Source organism: Nycticebus coucang, chromosome 8, assembly GCF_027406575.1.
Source record: "Nycticebus coucang isolate mNycCou1 chromosome 8, mNycCou1.pri, whole genome shotgun sequence".
In the NCBI taxonomy this organism is placed as follows: Eukaryota; Metazoa; Chordata; class Mammalia; order Primates; family Lorisidae; genus Nycticebus; species Nycticebus coucang.
Window position 1 is genome coordinate 24,785,119 of NC_069787.1, and position 14,241 is coordinate 24,799,359.

General features: G+C 39.3%; 1 protein-coding gene across 2 annotated transcripts in view; it reads left to right on the forward strand.

The window, feature by feature from the left end:
• Window positions 1-14,241, forward strand: part of SHQ1 (SHQ1, H/ACA ribonucleoprotein assembly factor) — a 151,905-nt gene that overhangs the window by 39,546 nt on the left and 98,118 nt on the right. For both annotated transcript variants that reach the window (XM_053599049.1, XM_053599050.1), the window contains one exon: window positions 2,954-3,077. In XM_053599049.1, coding sequence (XP_053455024.1) covers window positions 2,954-3,077 — 124 coding nt within the window. The remainder of the gene's footprint in view (window positions 1-2,953; window positions 3,078-14,241) is intronic.

Consider the following 14,241-nt stretch of genomic DNA (forward strand, 5'->3'; position numbering starts at 1 on the left):
ATTTTTTTTTTTTTGAGATAGTCTCAAGCTGTCACCCTGGGTAGAGTGCCATGGCGTCATAGCTCATAGCAACCTCCAAGTCTTGGGCCCAAGCAATCCTCTTGCCTCAGTTTTTTTACTTTTAGTAGAGATGGGGTCTCACTTTTTTTTCTGAGAGGGTCTCACTATGTCGCCCTCGGTAGAGTGCTGTGACATCACAGCTCACAGCAACTTCAAACTCATGGCTGAAGCGATTCTCTTGCCTTAGCCTCCCAAGTAGCTGCGACTATAGGTGCCCGCCACAACGCCCAGCTATTTTTTGTTGTTGTTGTCATTGATTTTTTTTTTTTTTTTTTCCAGAGATAGAGTTTTGCTTTATCCCCCTTGGTAGAGTACTGTGGCGTCACAGCTCACAGCAACCTCCAACTCCTGGACTTAGGCTATTCTCTTGCCTCAGCCTCCCGAGTAGCTGGGACTACAGGTCCCCACCACAGTGCCCAGCTATTTTTTTGTTGCAGTTTGGCCAGGGCCAGGTTCAAACCTGCCACCCTCCATATATGGGGCCGGTGCCCTACCCACTGAGCCATAGGCACCGCCCGCAATTGTCATTGTTGTTTAGCTGTCCCGGGCAGGGTTCTAACCCGCCACCCTTGGTGCATATGGCTGGCACCGTAACCACTGTGCCATGGGCACCGAGCCCAGGGTCTTGCTTTTGCTCAGGCTGGTCTCAAACTCGTGAGCTCAAGCAATCCATTGGCCTCAGCCTCCCAGAGTGCTAGGATTACAGGAGTGAGCCACTGCACCCGGCCATAGCCAGTTATTTTGGAAGTTGAGGAGGGAAACACACTTTAGAGAAAGAATGGGGACATGGTTAGCTAGGGGAGAATGAAGGATGGAGTTGGAGGTATTTTTGAAAGTTGGCGTGTATTGGGGCTCAGAACTCAAAGATGGGAAGCAAACCTAGGTGACAATGGACTGGCAGAGTCTGTGCTACATGTTTAATCTGTATTACTTTACCTATTCCTCTCAGTAAGTGGGAGAGGTAAGTATTGATAGTTTTATATTTGAGAAAACAATATATAGCTTAAATAACTTATCCTAGGTCCTAAAATTAATGTGGTTAAATTTGATAACTTTCTTAGTATAATAATAATTATGTTTATATCCATTTTCTAGAAAATATCAGTACCATGCACTAACAGATTGCGCTATTGGAGCTCTCATTTTCTAGAAAATAATAGTCGTATAGATCTCACAAAAAATATCAAAGGGGATTATGTTCAATTAGTTTTGAAAAACTGTTGTACATCAAAATGGTGATTAAAGGTCAAAGCTTTTTAAAAATTATCAATTTAAGCATTTTATAATTGTATCATCAGTTAAGATGATTAGTATTTTTTTATTTTTTATTTTTTACAGTTTTTGGCCAGGGCTGGGTTTGAACCTGCCATCTCTGGCATATGGGGTCGGTGTGCTACTCCTTTGAGCCACAGGCGCCGCCAGATGATTAGTATTTTTTAAGTTGTAAAATCCAGGTGGTTTCATGGCATCACTTTGTTCAAATAATAGGTTATATGTAAATAGGAACTGAAACATTTATCAGAGATTACTTACAAGAATAGTCCACAGACTAATAGTTTAACCAGCAGCATTAGCTGGGAGCTTGTTAGGAAGATAGGATTTGAGTCTCATCCCAGACCCACGGAGCCAGAATCAAAATCTAGTAGGATCTTCAGGTGATTTGTATCATGTTAAAGATGGAGAAGGGCTACTCTCCAGGCTTCATTTGAGTTCCTCATATTGCCACAATCAGTGTATAATAGAGGAATTATTGCATTTATTAATAAATTGAAAGTAGTTGGTGACTAGATAATTTCATAGTATAATTATTACAGTCTACATGAAAATTTGCCTACTTATGACTTTATTTTGAAATTTTTGTTTTTGAGATAATTAGAATTGCTAGACATGTTAATACCTATGTTAAGCTTTCAGAAGTATTTAGTTTTTTTGCTAGAACTTTTTAAAAGTTAAAAATTCCTTCTAAATGCAAACAATTCTTTGTCAAATAGTCAGTATTCTTAATCAGATCTCTTATAATGTTAAGAATTAATATATAGGGCGGCACCTGTGGCTCAAGGAGTAGGGTGCCAGTCCCATATGCTGGAGGTGGCAGGTTCAAACCTAGCCCCGGCCAAAAACCAAAAAAAAAAAAAAAAAGAAAAGAATTAATATATATGGAGATTATCTTCCTCTCTTGGTTTTAATTTTATATTTTAAGTTTACATGTGATTTATATTTTATGCTTTGCTTACCAAACTAGTTACAAAACAATTTTGTAGAACATTTTCATTGCTAGTGTTTTCAGTGTTTTGAATTGCTAATGTATCAGTTTGATACCATTGAAGATAAAACAGCTTTTTTTCTAGAAGTCAGTACTGCAGTGTTTTCTTTTTGATGAACAAAAGCAAATTAGTCAGGTAAATAATCTTATATTACTCATGCCCAAAGGGGGAAAAATTATTTTTAAAGGAGGGAGACTGAACCTACTTTTGTTAAAGGCTTCTGCGTCCTTGATCTATGCCATCTTGAATGACCCTAAGAGACTAAAATATGAAGCATAGATTATTTAAAAATGTCTTTTATGTGCCTCTGTATTTTGTTAATGCCATGTGTTTAATTCTTATTTGTAATTCTTAAGGCTTTTTAATTCTTCCCTACTGTATATGTGATTTTAAAGGAGCATTTGTGATATGTTGATATTATATGAAAAATTAAAAAGACTGTAATTAAAGATTTTCCAAGCTATAAAAAAAATCATTTCATGGTTTTATATTTATCCTACTTGACTTTATGATGATTCAAATTTGTAGTTTTTATTTTTTAATTGAGACAAGTTTTTATTTCATTGTGTGCTTTTGGTTGCATAACATGTTTTATGGAAATGACTTCCTATTAAAATGACACTTCACAGACGTGGACTAACGTTCATGAGATCATGGTATCTTTTGGAAGAAGAGTTTTGTGCTACCCACTTTATCGCCATTTCAAGCTGGTGAAGAAGGCCTACAAAGACACTATAAAGATACTGCAGCTGGGTAAGATACCATTGTGTTTGCAAATTTGGGAATGAAAAAGTAAGTTTTTAGTCTGAAGATGTCATGATTTTTGCTTTTTAAACAAATCCAACTGTCTCATTTTTTCTGTATGTGAATAAATCTAACTATGCCTCATTTTTTTCTATATGTAAATAAATCATCTAATCCAGCCCTTTTTATGGTAATAGGCCCCTTACCTCGGTGTATAATCACACAAAGGTAGGATACTGTTTTCTGAGTGGAGTAGGGAGGGTAGATAGAAAAAATAGACCCCATATTTCAGACCTTTTTATATTACAGTAAAGTGCATCATTCAGTATTTCTTGGATGCTTATAATTTTGTAGGCTTTGTGGTAGGACTGTGGGTTTAATAGTAAAGGAGATAAATTCCTTGTTCTGACAAAGTTTACAGTTTTTTCAGAGAGACAGATGATAAATAAGTAAGCAGTTCCAAATAGAGAGAAAAGTGCTCTACTGGGGGAAATACAGGGATCATTTAGGAGAAAACACATCCTAGATTTGGGATGTCAGGATGGGTTTTCCAATGAAAAGCACAACTACTTTGAGGACTTTTGATTATTGCTGAATTCAGCCTGAAAAGATAAATACTTGTTAACTTTAAGGACTTGGAAAATTCTAGGCACTGAAACAAATTTCAAAGTGCCCATAACAATAGGATGTTATTTCCAAGATAATGACTTTGAAGGGGGCAGTATCCATTTGTATGTATTAGTTCTAGCACCTTTTTTTTTTTTTTTTTGGTGACAGAGTCTTAAGCTATCACCCTGGGTAGAGTGCCATTGCATCACAGCGCACAGCAACCTTCAACTCCTGGGCTTAAGCGATTCTCCTGCCTCAGCCTCCCAAGTAGCTGGGACTATAGGCACCTGCCACAACGCCCAGCTATTTTTTGCTTGCAGCCGTTGTCGTTGTTTGGCAGCTGGATTTGAACCCGCCAGCTCAGGTGTATGTGGCTGGCACCTGAGCCTCTTGAGCCACAGATGGCCGAGCCCTAGCACATTTATTTAAAAGTCACTTTTATTACTTTATGGTCATTTTGTGTATTCTCCCTCTAGTAGTCTCATCATTTCTTTGTCTTTAGTTCTAAAAGTATTTCTGGGAGCTTACTTTTTAGACTTCAGAATAATGAGAAAGGAAGCTCTTGTCTCCTCTAGGTGACTTCACTAGCTTTAAAGAGAGAGGCACTCTTCCTACCTCAGCGGTTGTACTTGGCTTTCTGTGTAACCTGTGGCCTTATGGGGGGGGTGTCATGTTTGAAGTAAAGTCTATTAAAGTAGACAATAGTTGTAAAAATGAATTACAGTTAAATGAAAGATGCCTCTTTATTCATATAGTGTTTTAGACTAACTGCATTTGATTTTGAAGGATTGTTGATTATAGGATAAAAGAGCTACTGTCATTGAGAAATCCATCTTCTTTAACTTACAGACTGCTTTATTTTTTTCCATGTGGCATTTCTTCTTGCCTCCCATCTAAGATATTTCTTGAATTGCTAAAATTACCTTGGAAAATCAATCTACTATAAATGACTTCTTGTTGAGCTTGAGGTCCTACGTCACAGTTCATTCCTTTTTTTACATTGCGCTAGGTTATCTAGGCATTATTCATAGATGTATAGTGATTTTTTCTTATATCATGGCTCAGCTGGAAAAAATGTGGCAGAGCCCCCATGCTTGTGTTTACTCACACACCGACACACACTCTCTTTCAGTCTCACTCTCAGACTCTCTCACACATAGAAATTACTACTTGCTACTTTTTATTCTGGGAAGTGGTCTAGTTCTCTGGATTCTTATTCAAAAAGTAATCAGTTGTATGATTGTGTAACCAAAAATAAATTTGATTGCTTTGGCTTACATTGTAATCAATTATCCAAAAAGTTTTAGTAGGTCAGAATTTGAGACTTAACTTTTATTCATAATCACTCTGACAAGAATAGTCTTAATCAGCTGTGTTATGACAGCAACAGAAAACTTGAAGCAACACACTGGAAGCCTCTCTGCAAAAAGTGAATGTGAAGCTTCTGTACACCATGTACTATGGGTTCTGTGATTAATTTGGGTTGTGGTTAGTTAGTGCTGAAACAGGGCTGGGTTGTCTAGAATTCATGCCAGAAGTTATGGGGCTGACAGGCCCTGGGTGAGGATTGTGACCTATATTTGTACAGGTGGATGGCACAGGGAGGACATTATTGCTCCTGAAGAGGCTCGTTTCTTTGGACATAGTTTAAGTAGAGGTAGCTCTGGTTTGGCATTTAATGTTTTTCCAAGAATGAATTTATGCCTACTTATATATAATTCAAATTGCAGTCACAGTGTTTATATTTTTTATTCTATGTAGTGCTTCCATAGTTCGAAGTAGTGGTAATTCTTTTCCCCCAAAGAAGAATAATCTTAAATGGAATGACCATCCTAAACTATTGTAGGAATGCTTCATTATAACGGATTGACTGAGATCTTGAGTTTTCAAAGAGCCATGCTTTGCTTTATCTGACTTCATAGTAGCCTTTACGAGGGTTCTTTACTAGGCCTTTGGCCCTTTCCAGTTTTGTATTGCTTCTCCCTTTAAGTCCCCTCCTCCAGAAGACTGTGTGTATCTCTTCTCTTGCTGTTATGTTTATACCAGACTCCTGAAGGGCAGAAAATCCTGCTTTGCCCCCATAAGTACTCTTACTGTGCTTAACAAAAGACCTTTGAGCAGGAGTTGCGCTCTGCCTCAGTGATCTAGTCAGTGATCTCGGGATGCTTGACTCTCCCATTTTTTCCTCTTGTCTCTGTTCTTGAACGACTTTTATTGCCTGTTATTTGTTTCATTCTTTTGGAGAAGAAGCATCTCTTAGGTGCTGTTAGTCAATTGAAAATAACAGTAAAAGGGATGACAACTGAGCAGCATACAATTTACTGAGTGTTTGTACTGACATCTACATTTTATTAATCTGTGCAAGGTAATCCTCACTCTGCGCCCATTCGTAGGGCTGAACACGATGGGCTGGAGGGAAAATAACTTAATTTTTGCTTCTACTTCCCCCTTTGAGCTCATTCTATAGGATCATTTTTTTCCCCTTCTTGGATAGAATATGTATCCTGCCTGTGTCATATAATATATAAGCCTCCTAAAATATGTGCTCTGTAACTTTTTCTATCACTTTAGGCTACATTAAAATTCTCTCACCTCCTCTAGTTATGGGAGGGGGGCTGATTTTATTACTTTAAATGTCCTCTTTGAACTTGATTAAAGGAGGAAACCTCTTCCCCTGTTCAGGTGTGTCTCAGGGAGGGAAGGAGGGGGGAAGGACACAGCCCCCACTTGGTCATCCCATGCTGTTTGTTCTTTCTTGCATCTTGCTAACTAGTCAGAAACCAGTCTTTCTACCCTGTGAAGTACCATGTCCGGGGCAAGCAGGTTGTGCTCTCTTTAGAGCCTCTCTTAAAACCCTATTCCTCTCTGTTTAAGGTGACAGAAAAGCACCTCCTCCCTGACCCAGGGAGGGTGGTAGGAAATTCCATAGCATTCCACCAATTTTATCCAAAGGGGTTTCTCTGGACCTCTTTACCCTTACAATCTTGGAGGTAAATACTGGGCAATGAACTACAAATCATGTTTAGTTACTTTGTCTACAAGTTTAGCATAAAGGATAGCATCTCTTTTTATTTATTTATATATTTATTTATTTATTTTTTGAGACAGAGCCTCAAGCTGTCACCCTGAGTAGAGTGCTATGGCATCACAGCTCACAGCAACTTCAAACTCTTGGGCTTATGCAATTCTCTTGCTTCAGCCTCCCAAGTAGCTGGGACTACAGGAACCTGCCACAACACCCGGCTATTTTTTTGATTATAGTTGTCATTGTTGTTTGGCAGGCCCAGGCTGGTTTTGAACCCACCAACCCTGGTATATGTGGCTGGTGCCTTAGCCGCTTGAGCTATAAGCGTTGAGCTGTCTCTTTTTATAATATGGGGATATTTGATATCTATTTTGTCTTTTGGAGCTTTGATGGAAATGTCAGAAATATTCTGTCTCAATAATAATGCTAAGGCCAAGCGTGGTGGCTCACGCCTTTAATCCCAGCACTCTGGGAGGCCAACGCAGGTGGATTGCCTGAGCTCACAGGTTCGAGACCACCTAAGCAAGAGTGAGACCCCATCTCTAAAAACAGCCCGGCATTGTGGCAGGCTCCTGTAATCCCAGCTACTCAGGAGGCTGAGTCATGAGAATCCCTTGAGCTTAAGAGTCGGAAGTTGCTGTGAGCTATGATGCCAGGACACACTACTGAGGGCAACAAAATGAGACTCTGTCTCAAAAAATAATAATAATGCTAGTATGGTAATAATAACCATAGGTACCGTATGTGTGTATTAGCTACTTTCTGTGTGCCAGTGCGAAGCTCAGTTCTTCAGATGCTTTATCTCCTTTCACTCATGTTTCAATCCTATGAAGCAGGGACTACGATTTGCAGGTAGAAGAAAGGCTTGAAGAAGTTAAGTCAGTAACCCAGGGTCACAAAGGTAGTGACCTGGATTTCACTCCAGGTCTGTGTAACTCAAAGTCTGTGCCCTCATTTGTACTGAACTAGTTACAAATGAAATTATATGAAGCCTGGATTTTTAAAGTAATCTAGAGTGGGTCGTGGGGAAATGGGTAGGGTACTGCTGAAACCAGGTTGGCTACAGGCAGCCATTGCTACATGGCTGATGAATACTTAGGATTCAGGTATCCTGCCGTCCCTATTTCTGTACATGTTGTGATTTTCCTTTAAAAAGGGTGACTTTTTTTTTTTTTTTTTTTGAGACAGAGCCTGATGCTGTTGCCCTGGATAAAGTGCTGTGGCATCACAGCTCACAGCAACCTCCAACTCCTGGGCTCAAGAGAGTCTCCTGCCTCCGCTTCCCAAGCAGCTGGTACTACAGGTGTCTGCCACAAAGCCAGGCTGTTTTTTGGTTGCAGCCATCATTGTTGTTTGGCAGGCTTGGGCTGGATTCTAACCTACCAGCTCACGTGTATGTGGCTGGTGCCTTAGCCGTGACTTTTTTTTTTAATGTTTGGGCTCTTAACCATTTCACTCCTGTGTTTCAGATTTAAATTTATCATTTTGTGGAAAGCATAATACCTATTTAGTCAGTTGTCATCGAAAAATATTGTGGGCTTGGTGCCTGTGGCTCAAGCGGCTAAGGTGCCAGCCACATACACCTGAGCTGGCAGGTTCGAATCCAGCCCAGGCCCACCAAACAATGACGGCTGCAGCCAAAAAATAGCCGGGTGTCGTGCGGGCACCTGTAGTTCCAGCTACTTGGGAGGCGGAGGCAAGAGAATCGCTTGAGCCCAAGAGTTGGAGGTTGCTATGAGCTGTGATGCTACAGCACTCTACCCAGGGTGACAGCTTGAGGCTCTGTCTCCAAAAAAAAAAAAGTTTTGGCTAATGAAAACCCACAAAATCAGGCTTGGTGCCCGTAGCACAGCGGTTATGGTGCCAGCCACATACACTGAGGCTGGTGGGTTCGAACCTCTCCTGGGCCAGCTAAAACAATAATGACAACTCCAACAAAAAATAGCCAGGTGTTGTGGCGGGTGCCTGTAGCTCCAGCTACTTGAGAGGCTAAGGCAAGAGAATCACCTAAGCTCAAGAGTTTAAGGTTTCTGTGAGCTGTGACGCAATGGCACTCTACCAAGGGTGACATAGTGAGACTGTCGCAAAAAAAAAAAAAAGAAAAAAAAAGAAGAAGGAAACACACAAAATCAGTTGTTTTGTTTTTAAGGCTAGCAGACACCTATTTTTCTATATCATTTCAAGTCTGATGAATAGTAGCTACCTGGCAGGCTTCAGCAGTCCGGTTATCATCCTGAATTAAAAGCTGGTTTTAATTTAGATAATTAATAGCCCTTATATATCAGCATTAACTGGGCTTGATGATCAATTTTTCAGAAATTATTGCTTTACTAACCTCTTCCATAGATAAAATAAGAAGATCAATGAGAACGGAAGAAGAGTTACGGCACCAACCACCGGGCTTGGAGCTGTCTTCTCTTTTTTTTTTTTTTTAAAAAAAATGGGTGTTTAAGATACTGAGGCAGGGCAAGTTTTGACCTCTGAGTTCTGATGAAACCTTAAAGGTAAATTTCTCTTTAATGCTTAAATTTCTGTTTATTCCAGAAGCAGTTTTAGCAAATGCTTTTTAAAAATTGAATTGTAGAGGAGTGTAGGAATCACAGCAAAACCTTCCCCTTTTCCCTTTGGTTGGTTGGCTGAAAGATTAACTCACAATTATGGTAGATTGATAAGAGAAAGGTTTATTTCCAAATACCATGAGCATGGGGGGAATCATTAAGATGATTACAGAAAGTCCCAGTGATGGTCAGAGACCTTTATAGACGACTTTTGGAAGGGAGAGGGGAGAATGGAAAGTATAGGTGCACCAAGTGGTTGCAGGGATGGGGAATGTGGATGGAGGGGAACAGATTGATTTGTAAATTAACCCTAGAGACAGGTATTGTGCTTCAAATGACCTTGGGGCCAGGTCTGTTAGCATGTGATGAGGAAGTCTGCAGCCCTGCAGATTTTAGGTAGATGGAGGAAGGGCCTCATGCAGTGCTTCCTGATTATGAATGGCATTTAACTCAAAATCTTTATACCAAGGAGTCATATTTGGGGACAAAATTTCCTTAGCTCCTTCAGGAAATACTGCAAAACTTAAAAACTAAAAGATGAAATCACTGTGATTTTCTAATGTTGACATTTATCTCTATTTAATTTCTATGACTTTCCGGTTCTGGACATTTAAAAACTTTTTGCCAGGCAGTGCCTGTGGCTTAGTGGGTAGGGCGCCGGCCCCATATAACGAGGGTGGTGGGTTTGAACCCGGCCCCAGCCAAACCTCAACAAAAAATAGCTGGGCATTGTGGTAGGTACCTGTAGTCTCAGTTACTACCTTGTTTCCCCGAAAATAAGACATCCTCCAAAAATAAGACCTACTTACAGGAAAGATAAGACGTCCCCTGAAAATAAGACTTAGCGCATCTTTGGGAGCACACCTTAAAATAAGACACTGTCTTATTTCGGGGAAACAGGGTAGGGAGGCTGAGGCAAGAGAATCACCTAAGCCCAGGAGTTGGAGGTTTCTGTGAGCTGTGATGCCACGGCACTCTACCGAGGGCAATAGGGTGAAACTCTGTCTCTAAAAAATAAATAAAATAAAGAAAAATGAAAACTTTTTGCTCTTTAATTACATTACGTGAAACAATTTTGAGATTTGTTCAATAAGCCCTGTCAAGGTGCTGAGTGTTGAGCTGAGTCCTGGAGATACATTTGTTCTAAAGGGGGAGAGGGGTACAGAATTACATAGCTACCAGGGTTTTTAAAAACTGCATTTGAGGGTGGCGCCTGTAGCTCAGTGGGTAAGGCGCTGGCCACATACACCCAGGCTGACGGATTCGAATCCAGCCCAGGCCAGTTAAAACAACAATGACAACTGCAACAACAGCAACAACCTAAATAGCTGGGTGTTGCGGCAGGCACCTATAGTCCCAGCTATTTGGGAGGCTGAGGCAAGAGAATGGCTTAAGCTGGAGGTTGCTGTGAGCTGTGATGCTATGGCACTCTACCCAGAGTGACAGCTTGAGATGCTGTCTCAAAAGACCCCTCTAAAACAGAAAAACTGCATTTGAAACGAGTATCTCAAAAGAGAAATAAGGAGAGTGGAAATAGAAAGCCAGGGAAACTGACCTATGATTAAGTCATTTAACCCATGTAACCTCCTGCCAAAAGGGGCCTCTGCCTTATTTGACTTTCGGTTCTTAGCTCCTATCATATTTTAAGGGCTCTCAAGTACTTGTTAAATGGTGGATGAGTTCAGCTATTAATTGATTCATTCAACAGATATTTTAATAATATCTCCTCAAAAGCTATTCTGTGCAAAGCACCCTGTAAACATGAAGAGCAATTGGAAAGACAGATTGGATGAGTGTATTGCATTTGGGGAGTCTGTGCACTAGCAGGGGAGCCAAGATGTCCATCAATAATATAAAATAGGCCAGGCGTGAGGAGTCAAGCCTGTAATCCTAGCACTTTGGGAGGCTGAGGTTGGAGGATCACTTGAGGCCAAGAGTTGAGATCAGCTGGGGCAATAGCAAGTCTGTCTCTTTAAAAACCAAAACAAAGCATTTAAAATACACAGTAGACAGTGGTAAGTACCTTATAAGAAAGAAATTTACATTAAGTATAATACTAAATAGTTTGAAAAAGAAAGAGATGACCAGGGGTCATTGAAAGCTTCATTTTGGCCGGGAGATTTGAGGTATGGGAGTATTTGGTTCTACACATTGTGAGTGAATAGCATGAGGAAGTTCATGGAATGGGACAGTTTCCTCAGTGAAAATTTGTTGGAACTAAATGATGGAAAGTTGGTGTGCTATCAGGTCCTGAGATTTGCCCTACACCTCTTAAACTATTTGATAGTTCCTGTTCCTTTCTTTTTTGAGTTAGCTGGTCACTAAAATTTGTATCTCTACTTCTTTAATATTCTCAATTCCCTACTCCACAGCTAGGAAATGGTAGTCTTTTGATTTTCTTCCTCATATTCTAAATTATTCTTGAATTTTTGTTTCCTACTTAATTCCCCATAGCAATAAATGTTTCTAGGAATGGAACGTTTGCAGTGCTCTCAGGAAGTTTAAAGAGCACAGAATTAAAGTCAAATATTGAAGTAGAGCTTGTACCTGTTTTTGCTGACCACTTACATACCAAGTAATCCAAGAAAGGAGAGAAAATGAGAGGACAGTAGAGTTAACTCCTGAGAACTGCAACTGCGGGTTTGAATGGGAGAGTGGACCTGGGACTGACGCTGCTTGGCCTTGCTCCCTCTAGGTTCTCATTTTGCGAGACAAAGAAAATTCCTTTTACGCTTATCTCCCCTTAAAGTGCAAGTCTATGTTCCAATCTCCTGATGGACACATTCTTTCCAGTCATATGAATTATTTATCCTCAGAGCATTTGTGAGTTTATATATGTGCAAACCTAACAAGTTCGCAAACTCATCCTAGAAAAAGTCCTGCATACCTCATTGCTGAGTATCACCTTCAAGGTACTCACCTTGGGAAGCTATGCACCCTGCCAGTGCCTAATCCCCGCTTCAAAGCAATTTTGGAATGATCATCAGAGCTATCGTCACTGTATGGCACACAAAAGCACAACAACAGTATGAAGGCTACTCAGCGATACCACCACATGTAAATCAGCGTGAGATGCGTCTGACATGCCAAGATAATGAAACTTCACTGAGTTGTTTGTACAGTACTGCCCAGGTAAGCACACAGTGGCAAGTTAATGAACTTAATTGTTACACTTTCATACGGAAACAACTCTGATGGTCATTCCAGAAAGCGTTCCAAAATTGCTTTGAAGGGTGGACTAGTAGCTGGTATCGGTGCACAGTTTCCCAATGGGAGCGCTTCAAAGGTGACCTTAGTGATATTCAGCAATGAGATATGTAGCACTTTTTCTAAGAAGAGTTCACAAACTTGTTAGTCCTCGTGTGTGTGTGTGTGTGTGTGTATACACATCATGTATACTTTCATGTAGAATAACGGTTCTCAACCTGTGGGTCTCGACCCACAGGAAGTATATAAAGGGCTGCGGCATTAGGAAGCTTGAGAACCACTGATGTAGAAGGATATTGTATATGAGCATAATGGACATAGTAGAGGGAAGAAATCAAATTCCAGTCATCTTCCTAGAATACGTTTCCTCCTCATACTCCTGTTAATCACTGAATATTGTTAACCACTAACAGTGTTTAGCTTGATCTCAAAATTTCGGAGTTTTATTTATATAAAAGAATTCTTCATTTTCTTAAAATGCACTGTAGGGGGCAGGATTTCCTATATGGTTTACAAATAATTGTCTTTTAATTGCCACAGATGATTAACAGCTTATGACTATTCGGCTTCAAAGAAAAAAGTCACTAAATATTTTAAAATGTAATGTTTTTTGAAAATTGGAGATGTATAAAAATGCTTACTAATGGATGATGGTTCAAAATCAGCTGATCTCTTAAACATTATATATAATTTAAATCTACATTGTATTTCCTATACTATTTGAGGTAGGTTCTGTTAATTTCTGCATTTTATGAGCTAAGCAATGTAGAAAATCCTGGAGGTTAGTCATATGGTTTGAATGTATGGCTTTAAAAACTACTTCTATAATTAGTGCCTCTTTAAATAAATTTAAAGTCCATTTTGAGAATCTAAATCTTTATGAAAGTAACTTTAAATCTACTTTCTGTAAGTAAAAGAATAAAGGCAGAAAATTCTCTTTATTTAAGACAAATTTGGGGGAATAAAGAGAAAACATTTTATTTGATCTTAATGAATCAAGGTCCTAGTTTATGTTAATATTGAGACCTAGATGAAATAAATTGAATAATACTTTATATGTTATCTGATAAACGTGTTAAGTATTATAGTTGTGTGCAGCATTAGTGATGTTTTGGTCGATGATGAACTGCATATATGATGGTGGTCCCGGAAGATTATAATACCATGTTTTTACTATACCTTTTATAATCATTTCTATTTATTTCTATTTATTTGTAAAAAGTATTTTAAAAATACCAATGAGGTCTCAGTTTGTTGTTCAGGAAAGTCTCAAACTCCTGGCCTCAGCATTTCTCCTGTCTTGGCCTCCCAAAGTGGCCCTTGTGCTGGCCAACCTTTTCTATGTTTAGATATGTTAGAAACACAAATGCTTACCATTGGGTTACAATTACTTATAGGATTCAGTCCAGTTATATGCTGTATAGGTTTGTAACCCAGGAAGAATATGCTATCTAATATAGCTCGGGTGCACAATGTCTACAGTGACACAGTTGCCCAAAGACACATTTCTTAGAACCTATCTTTGTTGTTAAGCAATCTTGACTGAATATTTATGTAATTTAGAATTTAAGTAAGAAGCTAATACTGAAATATAACAAGTGGCAGACATTTATTTATTCAACAGATGTGAATCAAGCCCATTCTTGGTGTAAGGCATTTATTTAACAGAATCAGTGGAGTTATAAGGATATTTATGACTTGGTTCTTGCTTTTTTTTTCTTTTTTCATTTTTTTTGAGACCGAGTCTCACTCTATTTCCTAGGCTATAGTGCCA